The sequence below is a fragment of the Dromiciops gliroides genome, chromosome 4, assembly GCF_019393635.1.
Source record: "Dromiciops gliroides isolate mDroGli1 chromosome 4, mDroGli1.pri, whole genome shotgun sequence".
Lineage (NCBI taxonomy): Eukaryota > Metazoa > Chordata > Mammalia > Microbiotheria > Microbiotheriidae > Dromiciops > Dromiciops gliroides.
The window spans coordinates 236,257,465-236,278,860 of record NC_057864.1 but is presented as its reverse complement, the minus strand read 5'-3'; the positions used below and the strand labels follow the sequence as shown (position 1 = coordinate 236,278,860).

The following is a 21,396-nucleotide window of genomic DNA, read 5'->3' as shown; positions in this document are numbered from 1 at the left end:
GCAAAACCTTAACCAAACTGAACTAAGAAGAAATCAATAACTCCATGATACAACAAGAAATATTAGAACAAAATAGAAATACTAAGAAAATAGAAGAAAAAAGCATCTCCTATCAAAATAATCTATTTAACAGAGGAGAGATATCTAAGAATCTCCAGACTACCTGAAAATCACAACAAAAAAAGATATTTGACTGCCCAGATACTATATTTGAAGAAATCATGAATGAAAACTTCTCAGATCTATTAGAAGAGTACAAAATGAAAATATAAAGAATCCACTGATTACCTTATGAAAGTAACACTCAAGTAAAAATTCTCACATAGTCAAAATCTAAAGCTATGTAAGCAATGGAAGGAAGGAAGAAAAGAAGCATTTATTGAATACTATGTTTCAGGCACTGTGCTAAGCATACTGTGCCAAGTTCAAAGAAAAAAAATGCTAAAAGGAACAAGAGGTAAAAAAAAGTTAAAGTACCAAGGAGCCACAGTGAGGATAAAACAAGACCTAGTAACTACCACTAAAAAAAGAGAGCATAGAAGAAATATCTTCTTTAAAGAAGCAAAAGATAAAAGCTAACAGTCAACAATCACTTAGCAAAACTGTGTTAACCCTAGAGGGGGAAAATGGATTTTAATGAAATGGAGTTCAAAGTATTCTTAATAAAAAGATGAGTTAAACAAATGCTTCAAAATGCAATCAGAGGTGTCAACAGAAATTTAGAAAAGTAAATACATCTGAAGGACAGCCAAGTGGTTCAGTAGATAGAGCACTGGCCCAGGGGTCAGGAGGACCTGAGTTCTAATCTGTCCTCAGACACTAGCTGTGTGACCAGTGACTTACCAGTTACTTAACCTGGATTGACTCAAAAAAAAAAAAAAAAAGTAAATACATCTGAGCAACTAACTATAAAACTATACAATGATGAAGTAATTAGATTCTAATGGTGGAAAATAAACAAATGTCCCCTCAGAATCCTAATGTCTTCATGTTCAGGGGCAGGTAATAAATAAAACAGAGGGTCTAAAAGTGGCTTTCTTATATTCTAATGACCTTAAATAGTAGAAAAAAGAAGAGGTAGGAACTTAATACCTCACATAATCAGATGCATGAGAAGAAAGGACTGGAGGAAGCAATCTATAATTGAAACTTACTTTCACCTGAAGTAGACAAAAAAAGGTGAAACACACATATAACTTTCTAGTGGTTGATTTCCTGGCTGACAATTCTTTATCTGTCTTATTTTCTGTATCTTCATACAGGTCATGCCAGCCAATAGTATCCTCAAACATACTGTTTTGGGCCCACTTCTCTTTTCCCTTCATATTATCTCCTTTGGTAATCTCAACAGCTCCTGCGCATTGAATTATGCTCTCTACACAAATGATTTCTCATATCTTTTTCTCTCTTTTTTTTTCCTTTTTGCGGGGCAATGAGGGTTAAGTGACTTGCCCAGGGTCACAGAGCTAGTAAGTGTCAAGTGTCTGAAGCCAGATTTGAACTCAGGTCCTCCTGAATCCAGGGTCAGTGCTTTATGCGCTTTTCTATCTAGCTGCCCGCCCCCCTTTATAGTCTTTTTTTTCCATATAAATATTTTATTATTTTCCAGTTATATAGAGAGAGTTTTCAAAATTTGTTTTTATAAGATTTCTAGTTTCAAATTTTTCTCCCTCCCTCCATATATATATATATATATATATATACACACACACACACAATCACATTAAACATATTTCTGCATTAGTTATGTTATGAGAGAAGAATCAGAGCAAAAAGGAAAAACCTCAAAGAAGAAAAAACAACAACAACTAGAAATAGTATGGTTCTATCTGCATCTAGATTCCAGTTCTTTTTTTTTTTTCCTGGATTTGGAGAGCATTTTCCATCATGACTCCTTTGGAACTATCTTGAACCATTGTATTGCTAAGAAGAATCAAGTCTATCACAGTTGATCAACACATAATGTTGTAGATACTGTGTACAATGTTCTCCTGGTTCTGTTCATCTCACTCAGCATCAGTTCATGCAAGTCCTTCCAGGTTTCTCTGAAATCCACCTGCTCATCATTTCTTACAGCACAACAGTATTTCCATTACATTTATATACCACAACTAGTTCAGCCGTTACTCAATTGATGGGCAACCCCTCAATTTCCAATTCCTTCCCACCACAAAAAGAGCAGCTATAAATATTTTTGTACATGTGGATCCTTTTCCCTTTTTTTATGATCTCTTTGGGAAAAAGACCTAATGGTGCTATTGCTGGGTCAAAGGGTATACACAGTTTTATAGCCCTTTGGGTATAGTTCCAAACGGCTCTCCAGAATGGTTGGATCACTTCACAGCTCCACCAACAATGCATTAGTGTTCCAATTTTTCCACAACTTCTCCAACGTTTATTATTTTCCTTTTTTGTCATATTAACCAATCTGATAGGTGTCAGGTAGTACCTCAGAGTTGTTTTAATTTGCATTTCTCTAATAGTGATTTAGAGCATTTTTTCATATGGCAATAGATAGCTTTGATTTCTTTATCAGAAAACTGCCTGTTCATATCCTTTGACCATTTCTCAATTGGTGAATGATTCTTACCTTTATAGTCTTCTTACACTTTACTCCCCTACCACAAACTATGAAAACCAATGACACAGACCTTCTTGATGATCCACAAACACAAGACTTCTTTCTATCTGCCAACTCCATGCCATTTCACTAGCTGTGTCTTTTATTCTTAGAATGTTCTCCCTCTTTACTTCCACTTCCTGGATTCCTTGGCTTATGTCAAAATTCGGGTAAAATACCACCTTCTGCAAGGAGGCCTTTCCTGGTCCTCTCCACTCATCCACTTCTTTTTGTTTTTTTTTGGGGGGGTCGGGGCAATGAGGGTTAAGTGACTTGCCCAGGGTCACGCAGCTAGTAAGTATCAAGTGTCTGAGGCCAGATTTGAACTCCAGTTCTCCTGAATTCAAGGCTGGTGCCTTATCCACTGTGCCACCTAGCTGCCCCTTCACCCACTTCTAATGTCTTCACTCCAATATTACCATCCATCTACTCTGCATCTATGTTGTATGTACATGATTGTTTTTATATTGTCTTTTCCATTACAATGTGAACTCTGAGAGCAAGGACAGTTTTTGTCTTTCTTTGTATGCCTAGTGCTTAGCACAGTACATGGCATATAGTTAATATTCCATAGATGATCCTTGACTGACTGACACACACAGATAGAGTTTGATAGAGAAATCAAACTCAAAAGAAATTAAAATGGAAAACCTATTCTGAACCATCTTAGACCTCTAACAATAAACAAAAACTATACAATAATACTTCTCAAGGATACACTGAAAGAGTATGCAAATTTTTACTCTCTGGCCATCAAATCTCAGTGACTCTATTCCCACTCCACACTGGCCATTCACTATCAATTTTGTTGGCCTTTTCAAAGAACTACTTTTTAGTTTTATTTATCATTTATATAGGGTTTTTTGTTTCTAATTTTATCTATTCTCTAATGTTTAATATCTCTTAATTTAGCTTGTTTTTGTTGTTATTCAGTCATTCAATCATGTCCAACTCTTCATGACCTCATATAGTTCTTGGCAAAGATACTTCAGTGGTTTGCCTATTTGTTTCTCCAGTGGATTAAGACAAACAGAGGTTAAGTGACTTGCCCAGGGTAATATAGATAATAAGTTTCTATGGCTGGATTTTAACACAGCCCTTCCTGATTCTAGGCTCAGCACTCTATCCACTGAGCCACCTTGCAGCCTCTTAACTTACTTTGGCCTTGTTTATTTTTTTGGTTTGCTAGGTTTTTAAATATATATTTAGTTCATTAATCCCTTATTTTTCTAATACATTAATGTTTTAAGAACATACATGTATATTATATCTATAATACACACATATATGCATGAGTATGTATATATGTATACATATACATACATCCTCCATGGATGCTGTTGATCCTATCAATTATTCCCTACCACCCTGCCAACTTATTGGTTTCTTTCCTTTTGCTCATAAACATGCTTATTCTCCCCTGGTCCCACTTGCACAAGCAAACAAGTAAAATGAAGGTAGGGGAGGAAGGCTGCTATATGGTTATATATCTGGGTTGTATCATAAAGGAGTTTTTATTCAGGGGATAGTTAGTTTGAAATTTTCAATATATAGTTGGTTATTCAAGACTAGAGTTCATAAAAGAAACTGGGAATGGATAGGGATCTGGAAGTCGTCTGCAGGACGGTTAAACTCATGAAAGCTGATGAAGTCACCAAGTAAGAGAATCTATCAAGAGATACTTAGTCTGGGGGCCACTTACAGGTTAGGGAAGTGATATGGATGATGACCCAGCAAATTAGGTGAGAAGATATAATCCAAAAAGTTGGGGAAACAGAGGTTTTGAGACAAATGAGACAGTTTAAGGTAGCTGCTGTGAGGATTACAATGAGAAGTTCATTAAGAGTGCTGTACAATGATGAAAAGCCAATTAAACTCTGAAACTATGATATAATGCCTGATATGTAAAAGGTGCCAGGCTCTAGGATTATGAAAATGAACACAGATGAGTGTGGTGACAGGAAGTACTAGACTTTCTCAGATAATTAATCCATGCAAAACTTGGGGCCTACTTGGCCTAATTTTGGTATGCCTAGGTGTAGTGAGACAAGACTAGGGGTGACCTTTTTATGCATAGACATCAGATCTCTCACAAATGGCCAGCCATAGATCCAGGCATTAGGGAAAGAAAACAGAGGCGGGAGCAGCCCTGATCATGAAGAGCAATGTCTTGAGAAACTGGATTAAGAAAATAGCAAAGTGCCTCCCATAAGAAGACTGGGACCTCCAGTGCTATACAACGCCCCCCCTTTTTTTTCCTTGTTACATGTTTATTTTATTTTTTTAATCATAAAAGTATTTTATTGTTTTCCAGTTACATGTAAAGATAATGTTCAACATTTGTTTTTATAAGATTTTTAGTTCCAAATTTTTCTCCCTCTCTTCCTTCCCTCACTCCCCAAGACAGAAAGCAATCTGATATTACATATGTACAATCCCATTAAACATATTTCTGCATTAGTCATGTTGTGAAAGAAGGATCAAAACAAAAGGGAAAAACCTCAAAAAAGAAAAAAACAAAACAAAGTTGAAACAGTATGGTTCAATCTGCATTCAGATTCCACAGTTCTTTATTCCATCCTGAGTCCTTTGGAATTGTCTTGGATCATTGTATTGCTGAGAAGAACTAAGTCTATCACAGTTGATCATCACACAATGTTGCTGTTACTGTGTACAATGTTCTCCTGGTTCTGCTGAATTCACTCAGCATCAGTCCACTTAAGTCTTTCAGGTTTTTCTGAAATCTGCCTGCCCATCATTTCTTATAACACAACAGTATTCCATTACATTCATATACCACAACTTGTCTAGCCATTCCCCAGTTGATGGGTATTTCCTTGACTTCCAATTCTTTGCCACCACAAAGAGAGCTTCTATAAATATTTTTGTACATGTGGGTCCTTTTCCCTTTTTTATGATCTCTTTGGGATACAGACCTAGTAGTGGTAATATTGGGTTAAAGGTATGCACAGTATACAACTCTTTAGGTGTGCCCACACAACATGATGTATCAAAGTTTCCCCACCTCCCACAACCTGGTAATGTGCATGGTTTGATAGTCACCTAGAATATCAGATTAGATGCTGGACCCTCCTCTGGACACCCCAGCAATGGAGGGGAAGTCATAATTGCTTTCCTAATGTAGGCAGGGTTGGGGCTCAACAATTTCCCCCAGGTACTATCTAAGAGGAAGCAGTGAGCAGAACAGAAATTTGGTCTCCTTTCCCATGAGACTCCTCGACTATGTATGATACCTAGAAGTGAATGTAACCTACATTGAACTATGACTAGAAACAGAAAGCAATAACTCCTACCATGGTAAAAGGGGTTTTGTACCTGAATACCAACACTGTTGATCTCCCTCATACTATCTCACACAGGAATTGTCTAACCTTTTCTATTCCCAACATTTAAGAAAGTGCATGTAAATAGTAAGGCTTATTTTTTTTCCTCATTCATCCATCTATTCATTCATTCACCTCATGAACTAGGAATTCTGTGATTTGTCAATTGGCCTTAACTTTGGGCTGGATTTTTCCTCCTGCTTCTGAGGGTAGAAATGGGGAGGAAATGCCATTTGTGTTAACAATTCAGAATGTGGTGGGGTTTTTTTAATGTCCCTTCAAGGTAGCCTAGAGAATGCATCTCCTTCCTGAATGACATCACCATTTGCCTGCAGAGTGGCATAGTTCCATTCCTCAAGGCACTACAAAAACCTTAAGATTATGACCAAAAAGTAAAGATAACAATGATTGGACTAGACAATAACTTCTAATTCTTGCTCCTGGGAGTCTCCCAACTCTTACCCTATCCCCCAGTTGTAGACAATGATTTAATACCTGTAGTACGTTTTCTGTGCCTTCATGTTTTAAGCTAAGAGCCTTTATGAAAGTATGGTTTGTGGTAGATGATGAGGCTGGGTAGGTAGTTTATTTTTAAAATTATGCAATGAACTTAGAAAGAGCCTCAGTGGCTATACCTATGTAATACCATCAGTTATGGGACGTAATGATGCAATGCCCAGTTCGATTAGCACCTTTACAAGAAGGAAGAATAGGAAAATAAATAGCTATTGATGAATATTTATGAGCACAGGCCCTGAATCAAAAGGAATTCCACCAACCCTGTGATTAAGTTAACCCATTTATGATCAAAGTATTCAAAGACAGCAGATACTTTCTCAACTCAGAATGGAATTCTCATGGTCTACCTCAATATAAAATCACATAATCCCCATCACCCTTGGGCTAGAAAGAACCAATTAACTTCTTAGCATTCACCTCCTTCTGCATGAGTATGACTTCACTTCATTGGACCAGACAAAAGCAGGGATCTGAGATGGCAATAAAAAGGAGATCACACAAGTCACATACATACTTTGTATGAGCAAGTATGTCCACTAAATCAGTTTGGACATTATTAATAAACCCCATAGTTAGAAAAACTTAGTGTAAGACTTGGTCCATGTTCCTTAAACCTAACTACCATGATGAGAGACTAGACTAGAACTCCAATATCCTGATTGTTAAACGAGGTTCTTTCCATTAAATCAGATAATTAAAACACTTTTTTAAAGTGAAATAACCTTCCTCTAAAACTGATCATTTCCTTTAATGCAAAACATAATAAATAACTCAAACCAGGATACTTTATACTCCAAAGGAAAAATTTCTAGGCAATTATGAGATTTCTTCTGCATTTTATCACTAAATAAGAAAATAAAACATCTAAAAAAGAACAAAAGATCCATTAGAAGATCTCCAAATTTTCATAAATTAAACTAACATGGATGAAACATGTGAAAAATATATAAATGCTTAGCAAAATTTCAGGCACATAGTAAACACTTATGCTTACTGACTGACTGAAATAAAATACCTGACAGAATTTTAAAGTCAAAATTAAGCCTGTAGAAAGTATTAAAATAAGTAAAACAGGGTGCTTTTTGTTTCCCAGTGACTTCTTTGACTCATTTAAATTACTGGAAAATGAAATTATCAACTTGGGGGATATAGCCCATAAAGGTAGAAATCTAGGGAGAAGAAAAATGCATAAATGCTTAAACGTATTGAAGAAAATCAAACTGCAGGTAATATCTTCCATCTTCCAACAGCTTAGATCTAAACCAGCTTCATGCATTTTTCACAGGGAACTAAAAGCCACAGTGAAGTACCCTTTCAGGCAGCTGAAGGTAAAGAATATGAAAAAGTTAACTGTTTGTGAAGATCTCATGCTGCTGACCTATGCAAATGGATGGTTTCTCCACAGGTGGTGAGAACAACACTAGACCACCTCTGTAAGAAGCCTTTCCTGGGCCCCTAAATGTCTGTGCTTTCTCTATGAAATTATCTCCACTTTACCCTGTGTACATCTTGTCTATACGCAGTTGGTTTTGTTGTTTGCCCATCATACCCCCAATTACACTAGGAGCTCCTTGAGAGCAGGGACCATTTTTTGCCTTTCTTTTTTTCCTAGACTATCTGGCACATGATAAACATTTTTTTTTCCATAAAAGTATTTTATTATTTTCCAGTTACATGTAGAGATAGTTTTCAACATGTTTTTATAAGATTTCTAGTTTCAAATTTTTCTCCCTCCCTCCCCTCCCTTCCCCCCTCCCCAAGACAGCAAGCAATCTGATATGTTATATATGTACAATCACATTAAACATATTTCTGCATTAGTCATGCTGTGAAAGAAGAATCAGAGCAAAAAGGAAAAACCTCAAAAAAGAAAAACAAAAAAAATAGAAATAGTATGGTTCAATCTGCATCAAGATTCCATAGTTCCTTTTTTCTGGATTTGGAGAGCATTTTCCATCATGAGTCCTTTGGAACTATTTTGGACCATTGAATTGCTGAGAAGAGTCAAGGCTATCACAGTTGATCAACACAGAATGTTGTTGATACTGTGTACAATGTTCTCCTGGTTCTGCTCATCTCACTCAGCATCAGTACATAATAAACATTTAATCAGCACTTGCTGACTTGACTCTTTCCTAGACCACCTTGTGACCAATTCATATTTGTGAGTCAGCTGTACAGGGTCAAGAGTGCAACTTGTATTGAGGAATGTAATTGTTCCTTACAAAAAGGAAGTAATCATACTGTAAACACATCAAAAATAAAGGACGGAACTGGCTAAAGATAGAAGAGAATTCAGACAAGTTGTGGTTTAGGGTCAACTTCCTTTATTAAATTCAGGGAGCTTAATATGATCATTTTTTTCTCCTTTATATCATATCAATATTTTTTCCTGTGAAGGCAGTAGAGGTCCTAAAAGTGAAACTCTTGCTAACATTTCTCTTTCCAAATATACCTATCATTTTCACTGAATTAGATGTTACAAATGGAATGGCCATTAGAGATCATTTAGTTCAACACTTTCATTTCAAAGTAAGAAAAAGATCAAAAAAATTTCTAACCACCATTATTTGACCCCTTTATCTCTTCTCTCATGATTGTTTCATTATTTCTTTCAATAACAGTATTTAAGCATATCATCTGAATATCACATTGACTTCTTTTCCCTACTCCAACCTCCTATAATTTCTCCACTCTAATCTCACCACTGCCCATCTATCATTTCTACTTCTCCATTTTTCAAATTTCTCCCTTCAAGAGACACATCTTCTAGAAAGCCTGTCCTCAAGGTCATATTGTGAGTAGGCAAATTTTTATTCTCTGGCTATCGAACCTCAGTGACTCCATTTCCATTCCACATTTGCCATTCACTAAAGAAGATACCCATCATGTCATCATCAGTTGGTCTCACACAAAAGAAAATTAGGTGGTTGCCAAGTGAATGTCATTTTAGGATTTCTGGCACATGCAGAACTGTCTCTAGTGGCTTGCTATAGTATCTCAAATTTTATAATCAGATAGTACTTCTGATTTAAGGTTTTAGGCTTCTAGGAGTCGCCTATTAAATATAAATAATCCTGGGAACATAGGAAACCATTATCAGTCTAACATTTTAGTCCAGATTAAATTATGAAATTAACTTCCAAACATATTTTGTTGTTCAGCTGTTTCAGTCATGTCAGACTCTTCATGACCCCATTTGGAGTTTTCTTGGCAAAGATATTAGAGTGTTTTGCCATTTCCTTCTCCAGCTCTTTTTACATATGAGTAAACTGAGGTAAATAGGATTAAGTGACTTGCCCAGGGTCACAGAGCTAGTAAGTGTCTAAGGTTGAATTTGAACTCAGGTGTTCCTGACTCCAGGTTCAGTTTTCTATCCATTGAGCCACCTAACTGCCCAACATGATATTTAGTAGAGAGCAAGATACTGGGGAAAAATGAGACACGGGACAAAGGAACACCCCCAAAATAGGTCAAAAACAGAATACTGCACACAGCATCAAAGAGAGAAAAATAAAAATACTAGCTGATTTGGGGAGGAGGAATGCATGCAGAGTGATAATTGAAAGAAAGCAAAAGAGTAGCAGAACAACAAACTGAAACTACCTTACACCTGTACTTATAACAGAGAAGTTGTAGGTGTTACTTTGACAACTATCTACCTACTGGCACTTCTCCAACATCCTTAGAATCATAGAATATCAAAAATGGAAATGAACTTAGAGATCACTTAGTTCAACTCAGAAAACTGAGGCTCAGGGAAATCAAGTAATTTGGCCAAGTCAACAAAACTAGCAGATGGGAGCCTGGGACTCTAACCAGGTCATTGGATTCTAAGTCCAATACTTTTCCCATTATACTCCACTGGTTCTCCTTAAAGAAACTGCTATCCACCCCACAATGACTCTCTTGACCCCAACTTCTTCCATCAGACCAAAAACCCTTTCCATGGGCCACTGAACTCTCTTCATCTGAATTTGTATTCTCAAAACCCTTACTGACCAAGACTATCAGAAAAAAACTTCAGCCTCACATTTGTAAAAGGTGAAATGGAACTATTATTAACCAGGAAAAAAGTAAGGAAAGACTACTTTTATTGGGTAGTCATCACAATGAAATTACATCAAATTGGAAAAGATGTTGAAGCACAGGAAAAAAATAACAATTCAATTTGAATCCACTGATTCTAAACTCAGAAAGTTATCATCTTTCAGAAGTTCATGATAATTTCAAACTATCTTCTAGGTCAATACTAAAAATTATACACTGACAAGGAATAGAAAGAATAACTCAATTTCTCTGACATATGTAACCCACAATATAATCTTAGTAACACCCTGGCATTCTTCATATTTGTCAATGACAAACTCAATTTTATTGCACAGATAATGATACCAAGTAACTGACTACAGGAATCCGAAAGAAATTGAACATATTGAAAGTATTCCAAGGACCCAAAAGAAATTTACTACCTTAATTTGCACCCTACCTAGCATAATATACCTACAATAAAGTTCAACCAAATATATCTTAACATGCCTTATTCATTATTTCAGTTACATAAAACAAAGAAAGAAAATTAAGAAATTAAGCAAAATTGAAAGAAAGATGATTCATCTAACTGACCATAAATGAAGACAACTTTTTCTGTCAATGAAATCAATCTCTAAATCACTCAGGAAGTATAAAACAGGTAGTCTCCAGGAATAAATTGTTACCTACCAACTCAGTCTTATAAATGAAAGCACTATACCTGATCAGATCTGGTTCTGAACCATCATTCTTATAGGATGCCTGTAGTAGTCTTTCACGGGTAACAAGGTCATCCAATAAGTTTTGTCGTCGATCTCCTTCAAGCTGTGTTCTGAAGATATCTTGTTAAGGTTCAACAAGAAGATTAATAGCCTGGTTTTCTAATTCACAAACTGCAAATATCTTACCTTTTATTATTATTATTTTAAATTATTCTTATTCTTATTTTCATCATTTCACCATCATTTTGTCTATCTTTCAGGTAAAGAATTTACATATTAATATAACACATAAGAATACACAGTAGTAGGCCTCCACCAGTCGCGGACGACAATGGATCAGCGTCTTGAAGAGCCACAGGCCACAGTGTGGCTGTGCAGTCTTATACGGGAGCCGCAGCTCCTGAGCAACTTATAACCGGTAACTGCTGCATCCCGTGTTGTATCTACCTCATGAAGAGTAGCTGGAGTGTCCTCTCCAGGGTGCTGGCCTGGGTGGATCAATATGAAAAACAAGCTGTTGCCCATGTAGCAGGATTTCCCTCTCCGCAACATTGGTAGATCCAAAGGAGAGGCAGAGCCAATACACTTTGGCACCAGTGCCGCCGCAGGAGTTGCCAGAGGGATGTGATGTCCAACATCCAACAACCTAAGGGACTCCGACTCCTGATTTTTCCTCAGGGTTAACTTCCAAAGCCTTTCCCATATATGGGTATAGCCACAGGGCAGTGGAGGTTTAAAAATCAGGGTTTCCTTCCCCTAGGTGGGTTGTCTGCCAAGGCTAACGAGCCCCACCTGCAAATAACTGCTCTTTGAATTTTGAAAGAAATCATATTTTGATAAAGTAGGTTTTTTGGTAGCAGGAAACATCTGTATTTCTATTGTGACACTCCCAAACATTTTTAAATTTTCAAATTAAAGAAACAGGGGAAAACTGTAGCTGCCTTGAAGAAGATAACAATTGGGAAAAGCTGATAAAAGGATATTGCTTATGTAAATCACAGAATACAGTCAAAAAATGATCCACCTATTAAATCTTAGGTTTGGTTTTAATTTTTTCATAACTGAACAATATATTTTACCAAATCTAGACACAACTTAGTTTAGAAATACCACTGGCTGATATTAATGAAAACTACATATGAGATTTTTATATTACCTTTCTTCTGAAAGAAGATTACAAACTATTTCATTTATTCCTAGGGCATTCCAGTACCTTTGTTAGAAGCAAGTATCTACACATGGAGAAATGGAAAAAATAAGGCCCAGTACTTAAACCAGAATCTACTCCACACTTTCATTAAAGTGACTTCTAAAAAACTGCACTGTCCTCACTACAGCACTGTCTCCCAAAACACAGGTCTGACCATGATATTCCTTAACCAAGAAGCTTTGATGCCTTCTTTATTGCCTACAGGGTAAAACAAAAATTAAAATCTATCTTTCCAGACTGATTCCCCATTACTCTTCCTGATGTACACTGTCAGTTAAACCTAGGCTACCATGTGACATTCTGTAAACACAACTTGCTCTCTCCTGTTTCCATTACTTTTCCCAAGATGCTCTACCCACAATGTTTGGAATCCCTCTTCAAAAGCTTTCACAAGTGCCACCTCCTACAAGAGGACCTTTCTGCTGCCCTCATTCATTAGTACGCCCCAACTCAAATTACTTTTCACGTATTTCACATTTAACCCTGTATTATATAGACTGTATCTTCTCAGTAGCTCTTTCAAGATAAAGATTATTTCACTTTTTTTCCTTGGCATCTACAGATGCTTACTGACTTAAACAGAATTAAATCGAATAGTTAGCAAATTCTGAAAAAAAAGGAATTCTGAAATGGTATTGAGTGCAGCAGTATAATCTTACCTATTCCTCCCTCCAAAACATTAAACATACTTCCTTAGAAAATGCCACAAAAATCAATCTTTCTGTACTGTATGATGGAGGCTTCACTAACACAGTATATACTAATAATTCTGACCTTACCAGAAATGTGCTGTCCAACTAACCTTGTCTGGACATAATATCCACTGTAGACATGTGAATAGAGAACATAAACCCTTAGAGCTGGGAAGTAGAGATTATGTCATACAACTTCCTTATTTTATTTTACTCTAATTGATGTCTTCAGTTTTTACAATATAGCTGTTTCTAAATATATTACTACCCTACACCCAACAGGCTATCCCTTGTAACAAAGCATTTAAAGGGAAAAAAAGTAGTTGAGCAAAAACTAACAACCATATCAATCATGCCTGACAACATGCAATATTCCAAACCTCTGCAAGGAAAGGAGACTATCTCCCTTATTTTAGAGAGAAAATTAAGTGAGGTCTGCAGGGCTAAAGTGATTTGTCCCAGATCTCCCATCAATTTAAAAAAAGCAAGACTTCAATATAATCTAAGATTTCTGAGTCAATACCCAAAATAGTTTGAAATTTCTAGTTACAAAATTTTTAGTTATGAAATATAAACTAAAAGAATCAAAGACCCAGAACTTACATTTTATTGATACTTTCAAACCAAGTTCTTTCTATATATTCAACTTAATAAATTATTAAAGAACATTGGCAATTTTAACACAAACTCTATACCTTTTCAAATCTAATAAACATTTTGATGGGGAAAGCATTTCCATTACTGCAACTACTGGCCAGCCCTTGCAGAATATCCTGATGCAAAAACACATTACATAATTTTCCAAGGACCTACAGACTGTCTACTGTGTTTAAGTTTCTGCTAGTATCAAATTTAAATGCAAAGTACAAGTTGATCTCTGTCCTAGGAAAGAAAATGAAAGGGCTGAAAGAAGGTATCTTAACATTCAAGATTACCAGGAGAAATTAATTGTTCCTTGAAAGAAAGGAAGAAGGATTTCAGAAAGGAAACAAAGAAAAAAATGTGAATTAGAAAAAGGGAATTCCTGGAAGAACAGAAGAATATGACAGAGAAAAGGAGAGTAAAAAGATAACTGAGGATCTATGAAAGAATATGGACAATAATATATGGGATGAGAAGGGATTGAATGTATTCAATGAAATCCTTGATTCATTGTTGAAATAATAAGAAAAATGCTCTTTATGCAGAGGGATAGAGCTAGAGCACCTCTAAAGCTTCTGGTGTTATTTCCAATGGAGAGATGGATTCACAGGTGTAATCAGGACAGAGGTTATATAAGAGGAAGAAAAAGATAAATAAGGTGGTTGGTGACTCCCTATTGAGGGACGTAGAGACAGCTATCAGTCAAACTGCCATAAACAACAGAAAAGTATGCAAGGAATGTATCAGGGTGTAGAAGAGGACTGCCCAACACTCATCAAACACGATAATTCCAACCCACTTCTGATCCATTGTAACAGAAATAATAACATTCAAAGGAAGAAGTACAGAACACTGGGCTGACTCTACTAAGATGAAATTTACTGTAAGGTTTAAAGCAAGACTTATGAACTTTTTTCCACTCACGACCCCTTTTTGCCCGAAAAATTTTTATGCAACCCCAGGTATGTAGGTATATAAAATTAGGTATACAAATCAAACACTTACTGCCAAATTTTTCACGACTCCCCACATTCAGTTGTGCAACCCCATAATGGGTCGTGACCCACAGTTTAAAAAGCTTTGGTTTATAGAATGGTAGCCATAAAGTTTCAATTTAGGGTCATTCAAAAATGCATGATTATCCTTTTTCCTACTATTTCAAAAAAGTTTTTTTTTTTCAACATATGGAAGTATAAAAACACCTGTCTGTTATCTCATGGAACACTCCCTGATATGTTAAACCCCCTGAGGAAAGTGACTGCTCTAGAGGAAGTCAAACCAACTACTCTGCAGTTGTCTAAGTAATACTATTGAAATCAGAGGACTTTCCATAAAGTTTTATATCTTCAGAATTTTTGAGAATTTATGATTTCCTCTGGGTAATTCTGAATTACTTACCAAGAGTTCTATTAACTTCTCTAAACTACAGCTTATTCAAGAAAAACACTTGCTTTTTGTCTGACTTTGAATCTTAGAACCCTTAGAATAAAAAACATTTGGAGAAATACCACAATAAAATCAAAGTCTAGCAAGGAAAGTCAGTACAACCCTGACTAACAGGACCAGTTAAGTGGCCTACTTAAGACGTAAAACTAGTAGTAATAATAAAATTTAAAACAGTAGCTTTCTTGTCCTGCAATTTATCAAACAAACTCTATGTGTGCAAGCAAATCTTGATTTCCTTACTAAAGGGGAAAAATAATAACTACCTGGACAAAGCAAGACTAGCAATGATCTCTAAATAATTTAGATTTGGATAGTTTTAAAGTAATTTAAAGCAAAACTATGTTCCTAATTATTCTTTATAAGCCTACATTTTAAAAATGTTAGAAATATAATTAATTTGCTTTCCTTATCTTACATCATCAGCTAAGCAGCAGAGGTTAGAACTCCAAGAGCCTAATTTGGGTGTTGGAAAAAATTGTCTTAACCAAAACCGTATGACTTCAAGGTCTGTATATGAAGACTTGATGACTCAGCAAGAACTGTCTCAAAATGTAAATAATTTTCTTTATAGCTGAGAGTTCAACTGTACAATGAAATAAAGTATAACGCTAAGGTAGATAACACAATATGTGACAATCAGATTTCAGAAAGATCCTGAGAGGCTAGACCACTGGGCTGAATCTAATAAGATAAAAGTTAATAGGAATAAATGTAGTCTTACACTTAAGGTAAAAAAAAATTTCACAAGCGCAAGGTTGGGGAGATATGTTGAAAAATAGTTCATCTGAAAAATACAGGGACCTGAGTGGACTACAAGGTCAACAAGAGTAAAGAATGCAACATGTAGACAAAAAAAGCTAATATCATCTTTAGCTACATTAAGAGAGACACAGTAAAGTAGAACTAGAGAGGTGAGAGTCCAAATGTAGTCTGCCCTAGTCAGAATACATTTGAAATACTACGCTTAGTCTAGGCCCACATTTTTATTGAGGCCAGTGCTTAGCTAAAGAGGGCTCAAAGAAGAGCAATCAAGATAGTAAAAGGTCTTGAGAGCATGGCATATGAAAATCAGTTAAAGTAACTGGAGGTATTCAAACTAACAAAAAAAAAAAGATTCTGACAACTACCTTCAGGTGCCTAAATGACTGTCATATTAAAGAAGAATTGGACTTATTCTAATTTGAATCAAGGTAGCAAGTACTAATTCCTAGTAGCAATAAGTAAAAATTGCAAAGAGGTGAATTTCAGCTTAACTTTAAGCCAAACTTCCTGACAATTAGATATAATCAAAAGTATAATGAGCTACCTGAGGAGGCAGTGAGCACCCCCTCACTAGAGGTCTCCAAGAAAAGGCTAGATCATCATTTATAGGGTATATTATGGAGGGGGCTTTTATTCTATTCACTGAATAAAGTCAAACTAGCTGGTCTCAAAGGTACTTTCCAACACCAAAATTCTGTGATTTGGAAGATGAAGATGGGAAGTAATCACAAAATGCTCCAGTTTTAAAAAATAAGAAACCATCTCTCAAGTTTGCTTGCATTTTTCAAACTGTATGGCTACTTTTTTCCACTTTTAGTATTAAGCAGTGAACTGTTTCCTGAAACAATGCCAAAATTAATGTCTTTATTATGGAAGAACAGCAATCAAATTCAAAATGATAGAAAACTGATTCAGAATAAATTTTTAAATCATTGTAAAATCAGGTTTAATTGAATACTTTAGAATGATAAAATTTTCCCCCCAAATAAAACAGATTATGGATTCCTTAAGTTATTTTTAACAAAGCTTGATAATGTTTATGGGTGTTAGAGAAATAATGACAATATATTTTTAGTTTAATTGAAATTTTTGTCCACCCTCTGTGTATGTCAGGCAGACTCTTCCAAGTTTAAAAAAAAACAAAAACCCAGAGAAGATAATCCAATCACAAGTAATCTACATAGGAGGAAAAAAGAGAGAGATTTAATATAAGATTCTTGTTGGTGCTAGGTCCCTAACGAACAGACTATATACCATGAAATAGTACCAACAGTTCTAGAACAAGAGTCACACCTTAGAATCGTAATCAATTCAAGCCATCCATCAAAGCATAGCTGATACTTTTTAAAAAGTGGAATTCCAGGTAGGTAGCACTGTAGAAGTCTATAAAGATGTAATACACTAAACAAAAGCTCCCTATATCTAACACTACACCCAAATAGATAAGTTTTTACTCAAATCTTACTATGCCAGCAGATTCACTGCAAAACTTATTTAAAACAGAAAATTTAAATTACAAATAGCATTTTGGAGGTCTTCCTCACTGTAAAAAAATCTGGGTGGCCCAGATTATACTCTCAAAAGAGTATTTTTCCTCCCCCCCCCCCTTAAAATACTGGAAAGGGCATTGAAATATTTGCATGGATACATCTGGTGTGTTGACACAGCTCTTAGCAATAAGTCCTTCAAAAGGCTGATCTTTTCCTTCAGATTCTGCAACAAAGCTCGGATTGCAATGGTAAGCTGAAAAGTAAAGAGCACAGTTAATTATTCCAGTCTTAAAATGTTCAATAGATTATACAAAATCATTTTAATTCTGTTACATACATGATTTTACCAAGGGGGAAAAACAATTTCTATCTTAGAAATGATAGTAATGTGCTACCTTTTATAAACAAAGACAAGTCTTTTAATACATCATCAAAAAGTACACATTTTGAATTGTTTATCAATAAAAGTGTTAAACAACACAAGATCAGACACAGATGGAGACCATTCTCCAAGATGAAATAGATTATGATCAGATAAGGGAATTTCAGAATTCTTGAACATAGAAGTAGTACATTTGTGGGTAATGGCAAGATTGGGGGTATGAACATCTTTGTGTGTAGATGAGGTTGGATAGAGATGAGCAGGCTGAGGAACAGATTGGTTAGGGTATTTGAGGGAGGATTAATATGTAAGTTGGAGACAAAAGACAGGCGTTACTGTCCATCTCATCATAACCTAAACTTCATGAATAAAAACAAATTGAATTCTCTGTATTTCTTTCTTTTTTTTTTAGTGAGGCAATTGGGGTTAAGTGACTTGCCCAGGGTCACACAGCTAGTAAGTGTTAAGTGTCTGAGGCCGGATTTGAACTCAGGTACTCCTGACTCCAGGGCCGGTGCTCTATCCACTGCGCCACCTAGCTGCCCCGAATTCTCTATATTTCTAAGAGTTTTCATAGGAAGTTACAAGCTCCAGTGTCCAGTGTCTACTGTGCTTTCTAGAATGCCTGCTGCATTGATAACAAATCTTTTTCATCTTAAACCTTTGCCTTTCTTGCTCCAACCATCTTCTTGCATTCACTGAGACAAGGTTGCCTCCTGGTGACACAGCTTCCCTAGCTACCTTTTCCAACATCGGTTGTACTTTGACTCATAATCTGACTCACTAGTGGGAGAGGTGGAATACAATTTGCTCCCCACTGCCAATTTCAGGCCCTCCTATCATCATTACTCAATGCCCTCTACTCATTTGAGATTCATTTAATCTACATTTATTATTAAGATTCTGGTGGCTATTATCTACCTACCTCCAGGAAGGACAATTCTTTCCTTCCTCAATAAATTCAGTGACTGATTCAGAGTCTTTCTTTCCTCCCAAATTGTAAGTTTAAACAATAGTTTATACTTTATCCTAGCAACAACAGGGAGGCACTGGAATTTATGAAGTAGGGTCAGATCTGGGCTTAAGGAAAACTACTTTGGCAGCAGAATATAAAACAGACTATAGTGGTGAGAAACTTAAGGCAGAGATCAATTACAAAGCCACTGCAATAATATAGGCAAAAGGTTATGAGAACCTAAGATGGTAGCTGTGTGGATAGAGGAAAAGGGTGGAACATGGGAGATGCTAAAATAGAAATGTTAGGTTTTAGCAACTGATTAGATATGTGGAATGAGGGAGAATAAGGAGTTGAACATAACAATGAGGTTGTGAACCCGGTAATCTGGAAGTGATAATGCCTTCAAGAGGAATAGGGAATTTTGGAAAAAGTGAGGGAAGTCTGGGGCGTGGAGGAGGTGGGAAGAGATAATATATTTTGTTTTGGATAGGTTATTTGGATGTCTGGGACATCCAATTTGAAATATTCAAAAGGCAGTAGAGCCAAGGTGTCAGAATAGTAAGAAACAATGCAGCAAGCTCCCCTCAAAAATTCCAAAAACATTTAGAAATCACACCAGACCAAGTCTCGATCAGGAAACGCTAGAAAAAGTTATTTTTCTAGTCTTGACACACAGGTGTGTAGAAACTGAGGATAGGGAATCAAACACAGATCACAAACTTACAGAACTCAGATCAGAGAAAGTAAGAATCAGATTTTGCCCTGAATAATTTCCCTTTGGAAGCACTGAAAGCTTGTGGACCCCCTGAGCTGATATGTCCCTGAGATCCTGGAACAAGGGAAGACTTAATATGCCAAGAAAGCAGCAACAGGACCAGCCCAGACTTTCTCTCCAGAAGTATGCAGAGCCTGATACTAACATAAAATCCAAAGTCAGAAAGTAACCTAGAAGACTGAGCAAGCAAAAAAATAATCCCACAATAAAAAGATATTATAGTGATCGAGACACTTGGGACACAAACTCAAAAATACATAATGACTACAAAATATCTACAAGCAAAGCCTCAAAGAAAATTATAGCTTGGGTACAAATTTAACTAGAATTTCCATAAAAGATGAAGCAAGACTTGAAAGGGGCTTCTGTTATGTCTTGATGACCTTAAGAGAAGAATGGGGAAAGAGAGGAAAAGACATACACTAGGGAAGAGGAAAGGAAAGGAAGGTTAAAGAAAATTATCTCACATAATCAAAGTGCACAAGTACACATCTATACAAATGAGGAAGAGGGGCAGATGAACTTGAACCTCACTCTCATCTGAACCAGTTAGAGGCAAGAATAACACACAAACACGTAAACACACACACACACACACAGAGTTGCATAAAGAAATACATTTCACTCAACAGGGAAACAGGAGGGAAAGGGAAAAAGGGAGGACTCGAGGAAAGGTAGATTAAAGAAAGGATTAGTGTTAAGCAAAATGAGTTTTAGCTAAGAATGTATAAAAATATTTATAGCTCTTTTTTGTGATGGCAAAGAATGGCAATCAGAGGAAGTGTCCATAAATTGAGAAACATCTGAGCAATTTATGGCATAAATGCAATAAGAACAGTCAAACAGGTAAGAGAACTAGCAGCTAGGTGGTACAATACATATAGCATTGGCCTGGAATTAGGAATACCTGGATTCAAATCCAACCTCAGATACTAACTACCTGTGTGTCTCTGGGCAAGTCACTTAACCTCTGTTTACCCCAGTTTCCTCAACTATAAAATGGGATAATATAGCAAGGTTGTTGTGAGGATCAATAAAATATATTTGCAGAGTACTTAGTACTTAGTCTCTAGCATAGTAGATGTTATATAAGTGCTTATCCCTCCTCTTTTCCCCTCTCCAACTAACAAGAGTTTGTGAAGATCAAATGAATTAATATATATAAAGCACCTAACACAGTGCCTGACACATAGTGGGCACTTTATAAATGCTTATTCTCTTCCCCTTCCCCAACTAGAAAGAGGCAGACTGTAATGGAAACTCAGAGAAGAAAAATATCTAGGAGAAGGAGATCAACACAACAAAGTAAAATGCAGAAGATAAGTAAAGAAGTATAAAGACTGAGAAAAGGACAGTAGAACTGGCAATTAAGAGATCACTAATAGCTTTGGAGAAAGCGATTTCAGTTAAGGTTAAAAGACTAACAGACTGAAGAGCTAGTGGGAGGAAAACAAGTAGCATCAGCAAGTGTAGAAAACTTTCTCAAGGAATATGTCTGAAAAAGGAAGGCAAGATATGGAAGACAATAACTTGAGAGGATGTTGGGATCTAATGGAGATTTTTTAAGGATGGAGAAACTTCAACATATTCAAAAGCAATAGGGAAGGAACCAGTCAGTAAATGAGAAGAGGTTGACAAGAGACAGAGGGAAGATCATAAAAAAGCCTAAAACTTGAGATAGTGCATCCATACAGGTGAACAGAGCCCAATTTTAACACAAAGTTCAAAGTCAAGAAATAGGCTTGGAAAATGAGCAAACCCCCCCCCCCAAACAAAAAGACTGAACATAAAAAGCTACTATG

The 21,396-nt window shown here is 36.2% G+C and overlaps 1 protein-coding gene across 1 annotated transcript in view; it reads right to left on the bottom strand.

Annotated features, from left to right (window-relative positions):
* STX8 (syntaxin 8) overlaps positions 1-21,396 on the bottom strand; it is a 253,960-nt gene that overhangs the window by 224,623 nt on the left and 7,941 nt on the right. The window contains exons 3-4 of the mRNA XM_044000019.1: positions 17,638-17,732; positions 11,237-11,347 (exon numbers count right to left, since the gene is read on the bottom strand). Of these exons, the coding sequence (XP_043855954.1) occupies positions 11,237-11,347; positions 17,638-17,732 (206 nt within the window). The remainder of the gene's footprint in view (positions 1-11,236; positions 11,348-17,637; positions 17,733-21,396) is intronic.